This window comes from Pteronotus mesoamericanus, unplaced genomic scaffold (assembly GCF_021234165.1).
Source record: "Pteronotus mesoamericanus isolate MK-2021 breed Mesoamerican mustached bat unplaced genomic scaffold, CSHL_Meso_final contig_20, whole genome shotgun sequence".
NCBI classification, from domain to species: domain Eukaryota; kingdom Metazoa; phylum Chordata; class Mammalia; order Chiroptera; family Mormoopidae; genus Pteronotus; species Pteronotus mesoamericanus.
In genome coordinates, this window is record NW_026555085.1 from 4,442,502 (window position 1) to 4,454,892 (window position 12,391).

Here is a 12,391-nt window from a genome sequence, read left to right on the forward strand (position 1 = left end):
TTTGAAACAAGCACCTTAATTATGGTTCACTTGCGACCATTAATAATTTAAAACTCTGGATTTCACAAGTTTCACGTTTAAATTTCACAACACCTTAATTTCACCAATCAGCCACACGCAGGTTGGCACTGAAATGTACACAGACACCTGTCCGCCCAGGGGAAATCTACCAGCCACATATCTGGGCGAAGGGGGCGGCGGGTAGGCCGCGGAATTCCAGCCCGCGCGGACCCCGCCCGCACCAGCACCACCCACATCCTCGCGCTCGGTGGGCGCCAGACCCATACGCCCCGAAGACCCCTGAAGGTGATTCTGTCGGGGCCCCTCAGTTCCAGGCGGTAAGGACGCCCCCACAACCCCGCGAAAGCCTATTGGTGACCCCTCTTGTGCCCTTTCTCAGGTCTCCCGATAAGAGGCAGTGTGGAGTGGGCCGGCACCTCGGGTTCTTAGCCCGCCCCGCCGGCGCCAACATCTGCGTACCCCTCTCCAAAGTCAGCATCCACCCGCGGGGCGGCTGGCGGGCGGCCGCCCTTTTAAATCCCCGGGCTCATTTGCATGGCCCCGCCCCCTCAGTGACACGGCTGGCGCGGGCGGGCCCGTCCCCCCTGCCCCTGGGTCGCTCTTTTTAAGCTCCCCTGAGCCGGGGCTGCGCTCCTCTAATTGGGACTCCGAGCCCGGGCTATTTCTGGCGCTGGCGCGGCTCCAAGAAGGCGTGAGTTCGCGGCCCCTCCGGTGGCTTTTTTTTCTTTTAATATCTATCATTTAATTAAATTATTTATTTATTGAGGCCGCGCACGGGCCGTGCCTAGCTTCCTGCCCCTCGCATCCTTCGGGGGAGGGGGAATATTTTTGTTCCCACTCCTGGATGTGACACATAAATACCCCGTGGGGGCCTGGGCGGCGAGCACGCGGCGGTGGCGGTCTCTGAGCGCCTCTGCTGTCTCCCGGTTTCAGATCCGCATTTGCTACCAGCGGCGGCGGCGGAGCCAGGCCGGTCCTCAGCGCCCAGCACCGTCGCTCCTAGCAGCCCGGAGCGCGCACCACAGGCCGGCGACCGAGCTCGCGGTGAGTCGTCCCCGGGCCCCGCGACGGAGGAGGGCGCCCGCGCCCCCCTTCCTGCAAGCCACCGGGGGCTGCAGCGCGCGCCTCCAGCTTTATTCCCAGGCCGGGACTGCGCGAGCCTCGGGCAGAGGAGGGCCGCGCAGCGCGGGGGCGGGCGGCGGGGCCCGCAGGCGTGGGGAGGGCGCCCGCACCTCTTCCCCCGCGCCGCGGGCGCCCAGTGGGGGGCGGGGACCCGGGAAAGGGAGCGCGGTGGGGGAGGGGGCGCGCGGCTGCGACGAGCGCGAGTTGTGCACCCGGCGGTTCCCGATGCACCTCGCGCCCGCCGCTCCTGCCCGAGCCCGGGCCCTGGCCCTGGGTATGGGGGGGCGGGGAGAGAAACAGGCTGCGGCGCAGCGGCAGAGTGGGGGGCCGGCCATACCCCGCAGCCAGGGGAAGTTCTAGAAGTGAGGGGAATGCTCAGGAACCTCGCAATTAGGCCCTACTCCCGCTCGGCCTTTACCTGGTGTCCCTTCTCGATGATGAGGCCGAATCGCGGGCCTGGGTTTGGGGCTTCACCCCGACCCCACCTCTGGCCCTGCCCGCGTGCCTCTTCAGCCCCCAGGGCCAGGCCTGCCCTCCACCCCCACAAACTGGTTTCTCTGCTTTGCTGGGCTCTGTTGGAACTAGTCCCTTTGACTCCCCGTTTCAATATATTTTCCCGGAGCTTTATTTTGCGGGGAGGGCACAGAGGGAGGCAGCTTTTTTCCTCTCCCCCGCGCCCGCGCGCGCCAGGTTTCCTGCCCCAAGGCGGGCTTGGGTGCCCCCTCTGGCAGGAAGTGGGGCTGGGTGCACCCGCGTGGCCGTGCATGCGGTCGGGGTGCACCAGTTTCCCGCGCCTACTAAAGCGGCCTGCGCCCCTCCCCCCGCACATTCTAGCCCCCAGTCCCCATCGGTAGACCTGCAGTGACCAAGGCAGACACTTGCACAGTCACCCTGGGGCCGGGTGTGGAGCAGGGTATCACAGAGACTTAACTAAACCTGAGGGCGGGTAAGGAAAGTGGCGGGCTAGAGGGTTGCCCTGAAATCTACTCCATCCTGTTCTTCAACTTTCTGTGTGACTTTAGGCAACTTGTAAGGGCTCTCTGGACTACAATTTTTTTTTCCTGTAAAATAGGGTAGCGTCATGATGATTTTCTAGGGTTATCCTGGAAATTCTCTCAGCATTTGTGGTGCACACATTACACGCACGGTGTTATAAAGGGGACAAGGTTGAGGCCCAAAAGGCCTTGTAAATTGAAGGATTGAGATTGGGCCCGAAAAGAACCTTACTCGTGCCAGGCCTCTCTGATGTTCTAAACAGGTGGAAGAGACAGCATTTCTTGGTCCACGAGAGAAGGGCCTCGGGCCTTTATTCATTTCGTGGAGTCCTAGATTTGGGGTGGGTGAGTGGACTCAATGGTTCCCAGCAGCAAGAGGTGGGGAGAGGGAGAAGCACCAGATGAAATAAGAGCTTCCAGGAAGACCCACCAGGATCCCAGCAGGCTGTCGCGGATTAGGGACCAGCTTTACCCAACTAGAACCCCTTCCCTCAGGGGTCTTCCAGCAGACCTCATGTGAGGTCAGTACTCATTTAGCTGATTAATTTGGATGTTTAGTTTGAAAAGGAGGCCTGTGGTGTAATAGAAGATTCTAATCACTGCCTTTAATTACAGAGCAGGCCAAGCCACTAATGACAGAGCAGGATATATCACCAACCACCTTGTTTAAAGGGTCTTCAAGTCTGAAATTTTATAAAATAGAATAATTATCAGAAAAAGCCCTGCTGTCTGGAGCATCCTGAACCTTTGAGAATGGAGGCCTTGCGCCCTCGAAAAGTCACAGTTGTGCAAAATGGGGTTTTTTTACCCTTTGATTGAGTTAAAATTGGAAATTGTCTAAAATCTGAAAAGGAGAAAGTAGTCATTTTCAAATGTTCTAGTTCTCGTTTTGAAGGAAGACTTCTTGTTCAGGCATTTTTAAACTATTTGGTTTGATCTTTGCAACAGTCTAGAAAGGTAGTTGAAGCAGATGTCTTACCTTCACCCTCATTTTATAGACTAAGGGGCTTTCAGAAGTGGAGCCATTTGGGCCAACCCTTTACCAAGTGCAGCCAGGAATTGGTCCACATGGAGGTGTGGAGCAATAGGTTTCCTAATTCGTCTCTAATCTGTAACACGGGGATAATGACTGCGAGGACAAGAATGGGAATGCAGGGTGGGAGGGACTCTCACAGTCCCTTTTTTTTTTAAAGATAGTTTTGTTTTACTGTATTCATTGATTTTGGAGAGAGGAAGGAAGAGACAAACATCTTCTCATTCCACTTATTTATGCACTCATTGGTTGATGCTTGTATATGCCCTGACCTGGGATCGAACCTGCAACCTTGGCGTATCGGGACGACGCTCTAACCAACTGAGCAACCAGGCCAGGCTCTCACTTTTAAGCCTCTGGAAGAGGCTCCTAACTACAGGGTACTGGTGCCCTTTGTGGGGGAGGTTTTAGGTGACTCCAGTAGTGGTGCTGATTATACCAAAATAGGCTTTTATGAAGAGGGAACACACTAGAAAAGGACCAAGATGCTTTTAGAAGCAGCCCTGCTGGGGCTCCAGAGGGCCAACTGGAAAGGTCCATCTCAGTTGGAGGTGCCCCTCCTGTAAGAAAGTATAAAAGGGAAAGGTCCCATCAGACTCCGAGGAGGCCCAGTGGGAGAGAGGGGACCCACCTTACCCACTGCAGTTCAACCGTCTTCCTCCTTCCCAAATTGGGTCCCCATCATTGAATCCTAGGCTTTATCCTGAGAGAGCGAGCAGAGAGGGGCACTGGTGGGGCCCAGGCACCAACCCTGGCCATGTGATTGGTGTGGAGTGTGAAGGTTGCCCTTGTAGTTTTTGGTTCTGAACCTTGAGAATTTGCAGCTAGACGTGCAGGGGATTGAAGCTTATGGCTGCCAGGTGCCCAGGCTCATTTTCTCTGCTTACCTTTCCTCCTTGACTCCCTGTGAACTCCCCAGGCTTCGTGAAAGGGCAGAATTCTGGTGGCTAAAGAGAGGGTCTGCCCCTCAGCATGAGGACCCCCACTTCATCCACAATTTGGCCCAGGTGTGGGCTGCCTGTGCCTCTGGGCCCTGGCCCTGTGTGGGTGGCAGGACAACAAAGAGCCCTTCTGAACAGCAGATAAGGAGCTGATTAGGGTCAACGGCCAGCCCCACCCTGTGGCAGCTGGGTGGGAGTCCCTGCACCCCTGTGAGCAGGCAGCTTTGCTACAGTGTGCTTGGAGGTGGGAGGGCTGAAGGGGTAGGAAGTGGCTGAAACAAAGTATTTTGTCTAAAACCACTTTTCCTGCCTCCAGCATCCACCTGCTCCATAGGGAAGGGAAGATGAGTGAGTCGAGCTCGAAGTCCAGCCAGCCCTTGGCCTCCAAGCAGGAAAAGGACGGCACTGAGAAGCGAGGGCGAGGCAGGCCTCGCAAGCAGCCTCCGGTGAGTCCCGGGACGGCGCTGGTAGGGAGTCAGGTGGGTGTCCAAATCTTTGCCTCAGTTTACTTACTCCTTTGGGCTAGGGAGGTGCCAGGTATCTTGGCAGGCAAAAACAGGAATGGAGGAGCGCGCAATTGTTCCTGTCTGCATGTGCCATCCCCACACTTGCCTCCATCCACATCCTGTACTCATGAACCCTGTAGATAACTCCTGAGACCCCGGGAGAAAAGTGGGGATTGAGCCCATGCCAGAAAGTCCAAGCCTAAGTGACCCTGTGCTCATGCAGGGCTGTGCTTACACTTTGGTAGAGGACCTGCTCTTTATTTCCAGTTTATTGTGGACCAGTGCGTTTATAGAACAGTAAAGATGAACTCTAGAAACTTGAAAAGAAATATAAGCCATCCCTGGCTGGGGATTGAGCCCTGGCCTGTGAACTAAAGAAATATAAGCCTAGGATTTTTAATCATAAGAGTCATCACACTTACTACTCTGTTGATTTACTAATATAAAAGTTTCTGGATACTTTATGGCAGTTTCTGTATTTCCTCATCCTGGGCCAGGAACCAGGTACCTGTTCATGGGCCTCACAACCAGTGGCCGTGGACTGGGCTTTGCTCCTGGCTCTGTAACTGGAAGCTGAGCCCTGGCTGGGTGTTGTGGCTCAGCTGGTGGGAGCATCATTCCATATACCAAAAGGTTTCGGGTTCGATATCTGGTCCAAGCGAGTACAGGAGGCAACTGATAGATGTTTCTCTCTCACATTGATGCTTCTCTTTTTCCCCTCCTCTCTTCAAAATCTGTGAATATATCCTTGGGTGAGGGTTTTTAAAAAGGGAGAAACTGAAGCCCCAAAAGTTGAAAATATTGGGGAGCTGGTGGTAGAGTGACCCTTGGAATGCTGGTGCTGTCTTACCACGGGGTTAGGCCAGCCGTGCAGTCTGGGCACCCCAGAAAGCGTGGCCCATCAGGCTGCAGGGGCTGAGCTTGTTCTGCGGTGGCAGTCTTGGCTTCTCACATGGAGAGGGCAGCAGTGACTTCCCCTTCTGGGGAGAGGAGATGAGACTGAGTTCAGTCCTTGCCCTGTAACCGGAAGCCCCTGGCTTCTCAATCACTGAGGTGGAAAGAGTGGTTAGTGGTCTGTCCTGACTCTTTAGGAGACATGAGCCACGTGGTGGCATCAGCTGCCTCTTTCAGAGCCCACTGTGGAGGGAACTCCAGCATTCCCTGGACCCCCCCGCCCCCACCTGCCTGTTAGCTGGGGTAGGGTCGAGGGTCAGAAAGGGGAGCTGGGTCACTAGTCCATGGTTGGAAACAGCCCAAGGGAAACCGTACCTGAAGTGCCTTTACTGCCCAGCTTCTATGCATAATGTAGCAGCTTTTTATTCTGTGTAGGGCTTATTAAAATTTTAGTGGCAGTAATGCCAGAGATCTGTGGGGTTTCTTCTCTTCTGGGAGGCAGCCTGGAGGGGGCCAGTTTACAGGTAGAGGCTAGAGACTCCCTCCAGGGGAAAGCATTTTTTCTACTCTTAATTCTTGGAAGTGTCCAGCTTCTGTTACCTGAAAGGATGAGCAATGATCCTTGACCTGGGGTTAGACAACTCTTTATTTAATTTTCATGACACTCTGCAAGGTAAGTCTTGTCACTATTTACATCAGGACACTGAGGCGCAGGCATTAAGTGTCTTCTCCAAGATCTTAGGGCTGATCAGTGGCAAAGCTGGGACTGGGGCAAGGCTACCTGTCTGCTCCCATGACATCTTTCCCAGGGGTCTTGTCACAGGGAAGCAAGGGGAAGGGCTTTGCAAAAAAAAAATAGTCAAACATAGCTAAATTCTGAGGACTTGCCCCTGCCATTGTGAATTCCTGGGTCGGGGTGATGGCTTACTTAAGGTCGGGCTGACTTAAACCCTGTTGGGGTGGGACAGAGGGCCCTGTCTTCTGAAGGGGGTGGCACAGGTGGCATCTGTGTCTGACTGCCTCCTTTGTCTTTGCAGAAGGAGCCCAGCGAAGTGCCAACACCTAAGAGACCTCGGGGCAGACCAAAGGGGAGCAAAAACAAGGGCGCTGCCAAGACCCGGGTAAGACTGGCGGGGGTGGGGGGCAGTTCACGAAGAGGGCGGCGTGGGAAAGGGCTGGCTTATTCCGCATCTGCTGCCTCTGCCCGGGTATGTGGTGTCAGGCAGTGGGTCTTTGCTAATTGGGGAAAGCAGTGTGATGACTGAAATCTCACTTCTGGGGCCTTGGTCCTGCCCAGGACAATGGGGGAAATCAAGTCAGAAGTCCTGCAGCATTCCTGGTATGAAGAAAAGAGAATTGGAAAGAGTGAAGGGGCAAAGAGCCCCTGGGCTGAGAATGTTACCTTCTGGCCTGGGGTCTCCTGAATCCCAAGGGACTGGGGATAAGCAGGGAGGCCAGATTCCCAGTGGCATCGGGGTTTCAGAGTTGTTTTGTTTTTTATTTTTTCTAAGACACGACTCATATCCTCTGAGTCATGGGTGGAGGAGGGAGTTGGGGGCGTGTGTGTATATTGAGGGGGCAATGTGGCCAGTCATCACCAGCTGAACTTGGGTGGGCCTGCTGATTAGGGTGAGATTCCTGGGCTGCCCTGAGCAGAGGTAGGCAGCTCTGTCCCTCTCTGTTCCTCAACCATCATTGGATGAGCACCAGTACCAGCAGGGACATTTTTGACTCAGTGAATCTTTTCTCTGACCACCTAGAAAACTACCACGACTCCAGGGAGGAAACCGAGGGGCAGACCCAAAAAACTGGTAGGTGAAGGTGGGGGGGCGACTTGGCCCTTCTGGGTGGGGTGCAAAGACTGGCTGATGCCTGCCATGGAGGCAGTTCCCCCCTGCAGGGCCAAGAATGGTGGACCGTCACATGTTGCCTAGACCCAAGCTCCTGGCACCCAGCCCAGGGCCTTTAAAGGGCTCCATGTCCATGAGTAGTGAGGGGTCCCAGGTACAGACCAGACTCTTGCCCTTCACTAGTAGGGGATGCCTCTCCTTTTAGGGCGATCTTGGAGTCCTCTAGTCTGTCCCCCATTCTGGAAGTGGGCAAATGACATCACCCAAGAGGGGGTGAGGTTTGTGTTTATCCTGATCCTGAGGAGGGAGAACAAAGCAGCAAAGAGTTCAGCCCCCAGAGGGAGTCAGTGCTGGGTGGAAGCTGAGGTATGATCCCACAGGGAGGCACCTTCCATTTCTGGGCCCCCAAATAACTGGGAGTGAAAGTCGGTGTCTCCAGTCAGGAGACTGCCTCTAGGGGGCTCCCCTGCAGTTAGCTGCCTCGGCCTTCCTGTTCCTGGTCCTTTCCTATCCCCAACCCACTCCCCGGACTCCGAGACATTCATTCCTCGAGGTGAGCTACCACCACCAGGCTTAGTGGGGCTGGGGGTCCTGGCTGGTCCCCAGGAGTTGAGCCACCACCACCACCAGGGTTAGCGGGGCTGGGGTGCTGGCTGAGCCCCAGGAGTGAGTAACAGGAAACAAGTTGTTTTGGAGTTTGTGCCTGGCATGGGGGCTGAAGCCCGTGTGGTGTCCCAACATTCCGGCCCCGTGAGTGAGCCTCTGCGGCACACACTTCCCCTTCCTCCCCACCCTGGCCCGGGGTCAGCCTGTGTCTCAGCAGCTGCCCCTGTGCACCAAGGTCGCCTGGTGCCTGGGCACCCTCTAGCCACCCTTTCCCATTTCCTTTCCCTGGTTGCTGCTTCCCACTCCCCCCACCTCCTCACTCCCTGCTGCTACAGTGCATTCTGCCCAGTCCCCCCACCGTGGGCCCTGGGGCAGAGAGGATGGTTCTGTGAGAGCAGCATGTGTGGTTTTTTTCCCTCCCTTTAAATTCTTCCTTTTTTATGAATGAAACTGGGCTGTGGAGGTTGCTGAGTCACCCACACACTCAGCCCTGACTCATCCTCCTTCTGGGGAGGCAGGGAGGGGTGGGGGCAGCAGGCCTGTGCTCCCTCCATCATGGCTGGGGGTGGAGGAGGAGGGCTGGGCTTGGCACTACTGATGGCCCTGCCCACCTCACCTCACAGGAGAAGGAGGAAGAAGAGGGCATCTCGCAGGAGTCCTCAGAGGAGGAGCAGTGACTGCCGTGCCACCCGCTTCCTCACGGAGGAGCAGTTTCCTTCTGGGACTGGACAGCCCCGCTCCCACTGCCCCCGCCCCTTCCTCCAGACCCCCAGTCACCTCCACCCACCTGTGCCCACCCATCTGCGCTGCCCGCACCACCACACTACAAGTGCACCAGCCGCTGCAGGGCCCCGGTGGCCCGAGTGGGGAGCAGTTTTCCTTCAGTCTTGATTCCCAGCAACCCTTTACCCACTCACGTGCATTCACTTGCCCTTCTGGACAAAGCTGACTTCCCACTTAGCTGCACCCTGCGCCTGTTGCATCCCTGCTCCCTTGGTGGCAGGGTCATTGCTGACTGGGCTCCTGGTTTTGGGGGGTCCCTTCCCCACTCTTACCTCTGGCTTCCCATTAGGGAGCCTGGGAGGGCTCCTCTGGCCTTAAAGGGGCCTGAGCCCCATCTCTCTTTGACACGCTCAATCCACTGTACTGGCGGCAGCAGCACATGTGGCCATGGATAGGGCTGTCTGGCCCCAAGATGCCCACTCTCCTTTCTTCCTGCCTTGCCTAGTCCCAGCACTAGGTTGGACAGGTCCCCCTGGGGCACAGGAAGGAAGGCAGGAAGGCAGGAGGGGCGTGAGCCCCCTACCTGGCTGCTTCCACTGAAAGCCTCTGAGTTTCCTCTTTCCTCACATGGGGCACTAACAAGGAGCTAACCTTGCCCACTCCCACCCCCTGCTCCACCCCACCCCCCAAGGTTCTGGTTCCATCTTTCCTCTGTTCACAAACTACCTCTGGACAGTTGTGTTGTTTTTGTTCAACGTTTCATTCTTAGACATCTGTCATTGCTGCTGCTACCAGCGCCAAATGTTCATCCTCACTGCCTCCTGTTCTGCCCACACTCCCCTCCAAGATGCTCTTGGGAAGGGGCCAGGGGCAAAGCAGGCTGGGAACCAACTACCCCAGTCCCAGGGAAGGTGGGGCTCTGCCCCTAGGATGCTGCAGCAGAGTGAGGCCTGTGTTGATGGCCGAGAGTGTAGGGCCACCTTCTCTCCCCTGTCCCGGGGAGGAGGTAGCGTTATTTGTCCCAGCCTGGGGCCCCCCCTCTGGTTTCCTATTTGCAGTTACTTGAATAAAAAAAAAAAAATCCTTTTCTGGACTGGAGACTTTCTGTGTGGTGGGTGCCTGAAGCAGGTAAAGGTGGAAACCAAGGATGTGGGTGGTGGGGGTGGCTTTGGAGGCTCCCAGCCCAGCTCTTCAAGCTTCAGGAGGGAGGAGAAAGCATGAGTCAGATCCAGGAGAATCACTGTAGTCCCTCGTGAAGAAATCACATCCCTAACCACAAAACATTTTATTTACAAAATATATATACTGAATACTATACATCAGGCCTTGCTGCCACGTAAACTCCAAAAGCCAGGTCAGGGAGGGCTAAAGGAAAGTGGGCCCCACAGAAAGCAAAGCTCCCTGCCCCCCAGTTACCCCAAAAGAAGTCTCCCTTTATGCCTCGGATGGACAACAGGCATAGCCCACAAAGGACTTAAAAGGCCTAGGGGGCAGTGAGGTGATGGGGGTGGGGGGTGAGGGGTGGGGAAGAGCAAGTGGGAGGGGGGAGAGCAGGCCACAGCCCTGGACGCTCCAGGACCCCACGGTTCTGAAGATCAGGGAAAGGGCATCAGGTCTTGACATCCAGCAAGGGCATCCGCTTGTGCTGGTAGCCACTCTGCCAGCCATGCACCACCTGTGGGGGAGGAGACTGCACAGCCTCGCAGAAGGGACCTCACTACGCCAGGCCCAAATGGGAGGGCTGAGGGCAGAACTAGGCTCTGGTGTGAGGGGTGAATATGGGTGAAAACAGCAGACTGCCCTCTCCGTCGTGAGTGCTCACCTTCGGGTCTGCTATGTCAGAGAGTAGCTCCTGCTCAGCCTCGTGTAGCTCCTCAGCGGGGTCGTAACTATACATGGGGAGCAGGTGATGGCGAAGCCGGTCCACCCTGGGGAGCAGAGGAGGGGTTCAGCTCAAGGGGCCCACGCCCTCCTGTCTTGTCTCTACTCCCCCAGGGGGTAAGCTGAGCCTGGGCAAGAAAGCCTACCAAAGGGATGCAGGGGATTTCAGGCTTGTATCTGGATGGCTGAGGGGCAGCTTACATATATGCAGAGATCTTGGATGCTGTGAGAAGATACTTAAGCCAAATATGGGGGAGGTAACACTGGGGGCCAAGGACACTCACCGCTTTTTCTTCTGGACATACATTACCTGTAAAAGAGACAGCACTGTGGAGGCTGGGAGCCCAGGACAGCCCACCCACTTCCATGCCACTCACAGCAGGACAGCTTGAGAGGCTGTGTGTAGGCTGGACCGTGCCCACCCAGCCCTGTTTAAGCCAAGGTGTGGGTGTATGTGTGTGAATGTGGGGGCTCCTTACCACAGCCACCACCACCCCGACCAGGGTGATGAGGAAGAAGGGCCCCAACACATAGCCCACCATGGAGTCACTGTTGGCCTGGGGGGCATTGGGCACTGTGGTGTTACTCATGACATCAGCAGCTGGAGGGCTGGGCAGTCAGCATGGGCAGGAGTGCCTCGGGAGGGCGCCTCCACTGGGCTCCCTGGGGAGGAGGAAGAGAGGTTATCATTTTTTCCCAGAGTGACATCCAGGCTCTGGATCCCTCCCCAAGAGCTGGTGATGCATGAAAACTTAGGTCAAGAACTGGGACGAGAAATCCTCCTGGTCAGCGTGCTAACCCTGCAACTTAACCCAGCAAATCCTGGCTATAAAGGGCACCTGGAGGAGGGCCCGACCCAGGGCCTGAGTTCTGCCTGGCTCCTATCCCCAAATCAGGGTGGGGCCCACCTCAAGTGCTGGCCAAACATTTGCAGAGCTCAACACCTGGGAAAGGCTAGATATAGGTTCCCAGCTTCTGCAAACGACCTCCTCGGGCACTAGGCTGCCAGCGCCTATCCAGTGAAGCAAAATGGGGAGATTAGGTAAAAATATGAGGATCCAGCACTGTGGCCTACGGGGTGAGGTAGGTGCATTTAAAGGAGACTGCCCCAGTCCTGATCCAGTCCCCACACTTCAGGCTGTAGGTCCTATGTGCTCTCGTCCCTGGTGTCAGTCCAGACCTATGGCCTGGCCATCCTGTCGCCCATCTGTCTCTTGCCTGGATGGTTACAAGTGGTTCGGGCCGGACTGCATCTGCGAAGTGAGGTCACCTCCTTCTCTGGTCCACACCCAGGGCTCCGCCCACGTCCCTCCCCTGTTGGCCTGGGCTGACCGGCGGAGAGGGTCAGTTCCCATCGACAGATGCAAGAATACTCTCCATGGGAGGCTGCACGAAGATCCCCAACGGTCCCTGACCCCGAGTCGCCTGGTTTCCATCCTAGGGCAAGGCGTGAGCTACCTGTGCCGGTGTTCGCGGGGTCACCGGGCTTGCCTAGTCGCACGCACACCGTCCCATGGTCGAGAATACATGTCGAGGTGGGGAGGATGTCAAGCCGACCCTAGGATGCGGACTAGCAAGGGCGAGCGGGAGGTAGTTCCCAGGGCTCTGGGAGGCTCTGGGAGTCTCTGGGAGGCTCAGGCCGTGGGAGAGAGGCTTGAGGGTAGCGCAGAGGGGCCCCGGCATCCTGCAACCCCGGCACCTGGAGGCGTGGACCCGTGCCAGCACTCTGCAGCCCATGCAACCCGGCCATGCCTTACCTCCCGCCGCTGCAGCCCGAACAGGAACGCCCTCCGACGGCTCCGGGGCCCCGGAAGAGCCT

The 12,391-nt window shown here is 56.6% G+C and overlaps 2 protein-coding genes across 3 annotated transcripts; one reads left to right on the forward strand and one right to left on the reverse strand.

Annotated features, from left to right (window-relative positions):
- Window positions 1–613: 613 nt before the first annotated feature.
- On the forward strand, window positions 614–9,766 carry HMGA1 (high mobility group AT-hook 1). Of its 2 annotated transcripts, none has more exons than XM_054568704.1 (6): window positions 614–712; window positions 955–1,065; window positions 4,429–4,591; window positions 6,550–6,633; window positions 7,273–7,323; window positions 8,592–9,766. In XM_054568704.1, exons 3-6 carry the CDS (start codon window positions 4,457–4,459, stop codon window positions 8,643–8,645), a joined length of 324 nt encoding a protein of 107 aa, XP_054424679.1. In that variant the 5' UTR covers window positions 614–712; window positions 955–1,065; window positions 4,429–4,456; the 3' UTR covers window positions 8,646–9,766. The 2 variants fall into 2 exon arrangements, with proteins under 2 accessions (XP_054424679.1, XP_054424680.1); XM_054568705.1 differs by having other exon boundaries at window positions 4,429–4,558.
- Window positions 9,767–9,971: 205 nt separating this feature from the next.
- On the reverse strand, window positions 9,972–12,391 carry SMIM29 (small integral membrane protein 29). The gene is made up of 5 exons (XM_054568706.1): window positions 12,330–12,391; window positions 11,052–11,235; window positions 10,857–10,882; window positions 10,514–10,619; window positions 9,972–10,366 (listed from the first exon to the last, which is right to left on the reverse strand). Exons 2-5 carry the CDS (start codon window positions 11,160–11,162, stop codon window positions 10,301–10,303), a joined length of 309 nt encoding a protein of 102 aa, XP_054424681.1. The 5' UTR covers window positions 11,163–11,235; window positions 12,330–12,391; the 3' UTR covers window positions 9,972–10,300.

Excerpts from the sequence above, each read along its gene's own strand:
- HMGA1 (XM_054568704.1), top strand. The coding sequence starts at position 4,457 with ATGAGTGAGTCGAGCTCGAAGTCCAGCCAGCCCTTGGCCTCCAAGCAG. Across the intron at positions 4,592-6,549 it reads CGGCGCTGGTAGGGAGTCAG|AAGGAGCCCAGCGAAGTGCC; the intron begins GTGGGTGTCCAA and ends TTGTCTTTGCAG. Across the intron at positions 7,324-8,591 it reads GGGGCAGACCCAAAAAACTG|GAGAAGGAGGAAGAAGAGGG; the intron begins GTAGGTGAAGGT and ends CTCACCTCACAG.
- SMIM29 (XM_054568706.1), bottom strand. The coding sequence starts at position 11,162 with ATGAGTAACACCACAGTGCCCAATGCCCCCCAGGCCAACAGTGACTCC. Across the intron at positions 10,620-10,856 it reads TATGTCCAGAAGAAAAAGCG|GGTGGACCGGCTTCGCCATC; the intron begins GTGAGTGTCCTT and ends TCTGCTCCCCAG. Across the intron at positions 10,367-10,513 it reads CTGACATAGCAGACCCGAAG|GTGGTGCATGGCTGGCAGAG; the intron begins GTGAGCACTCAC and ends CCTCCCCCACAG.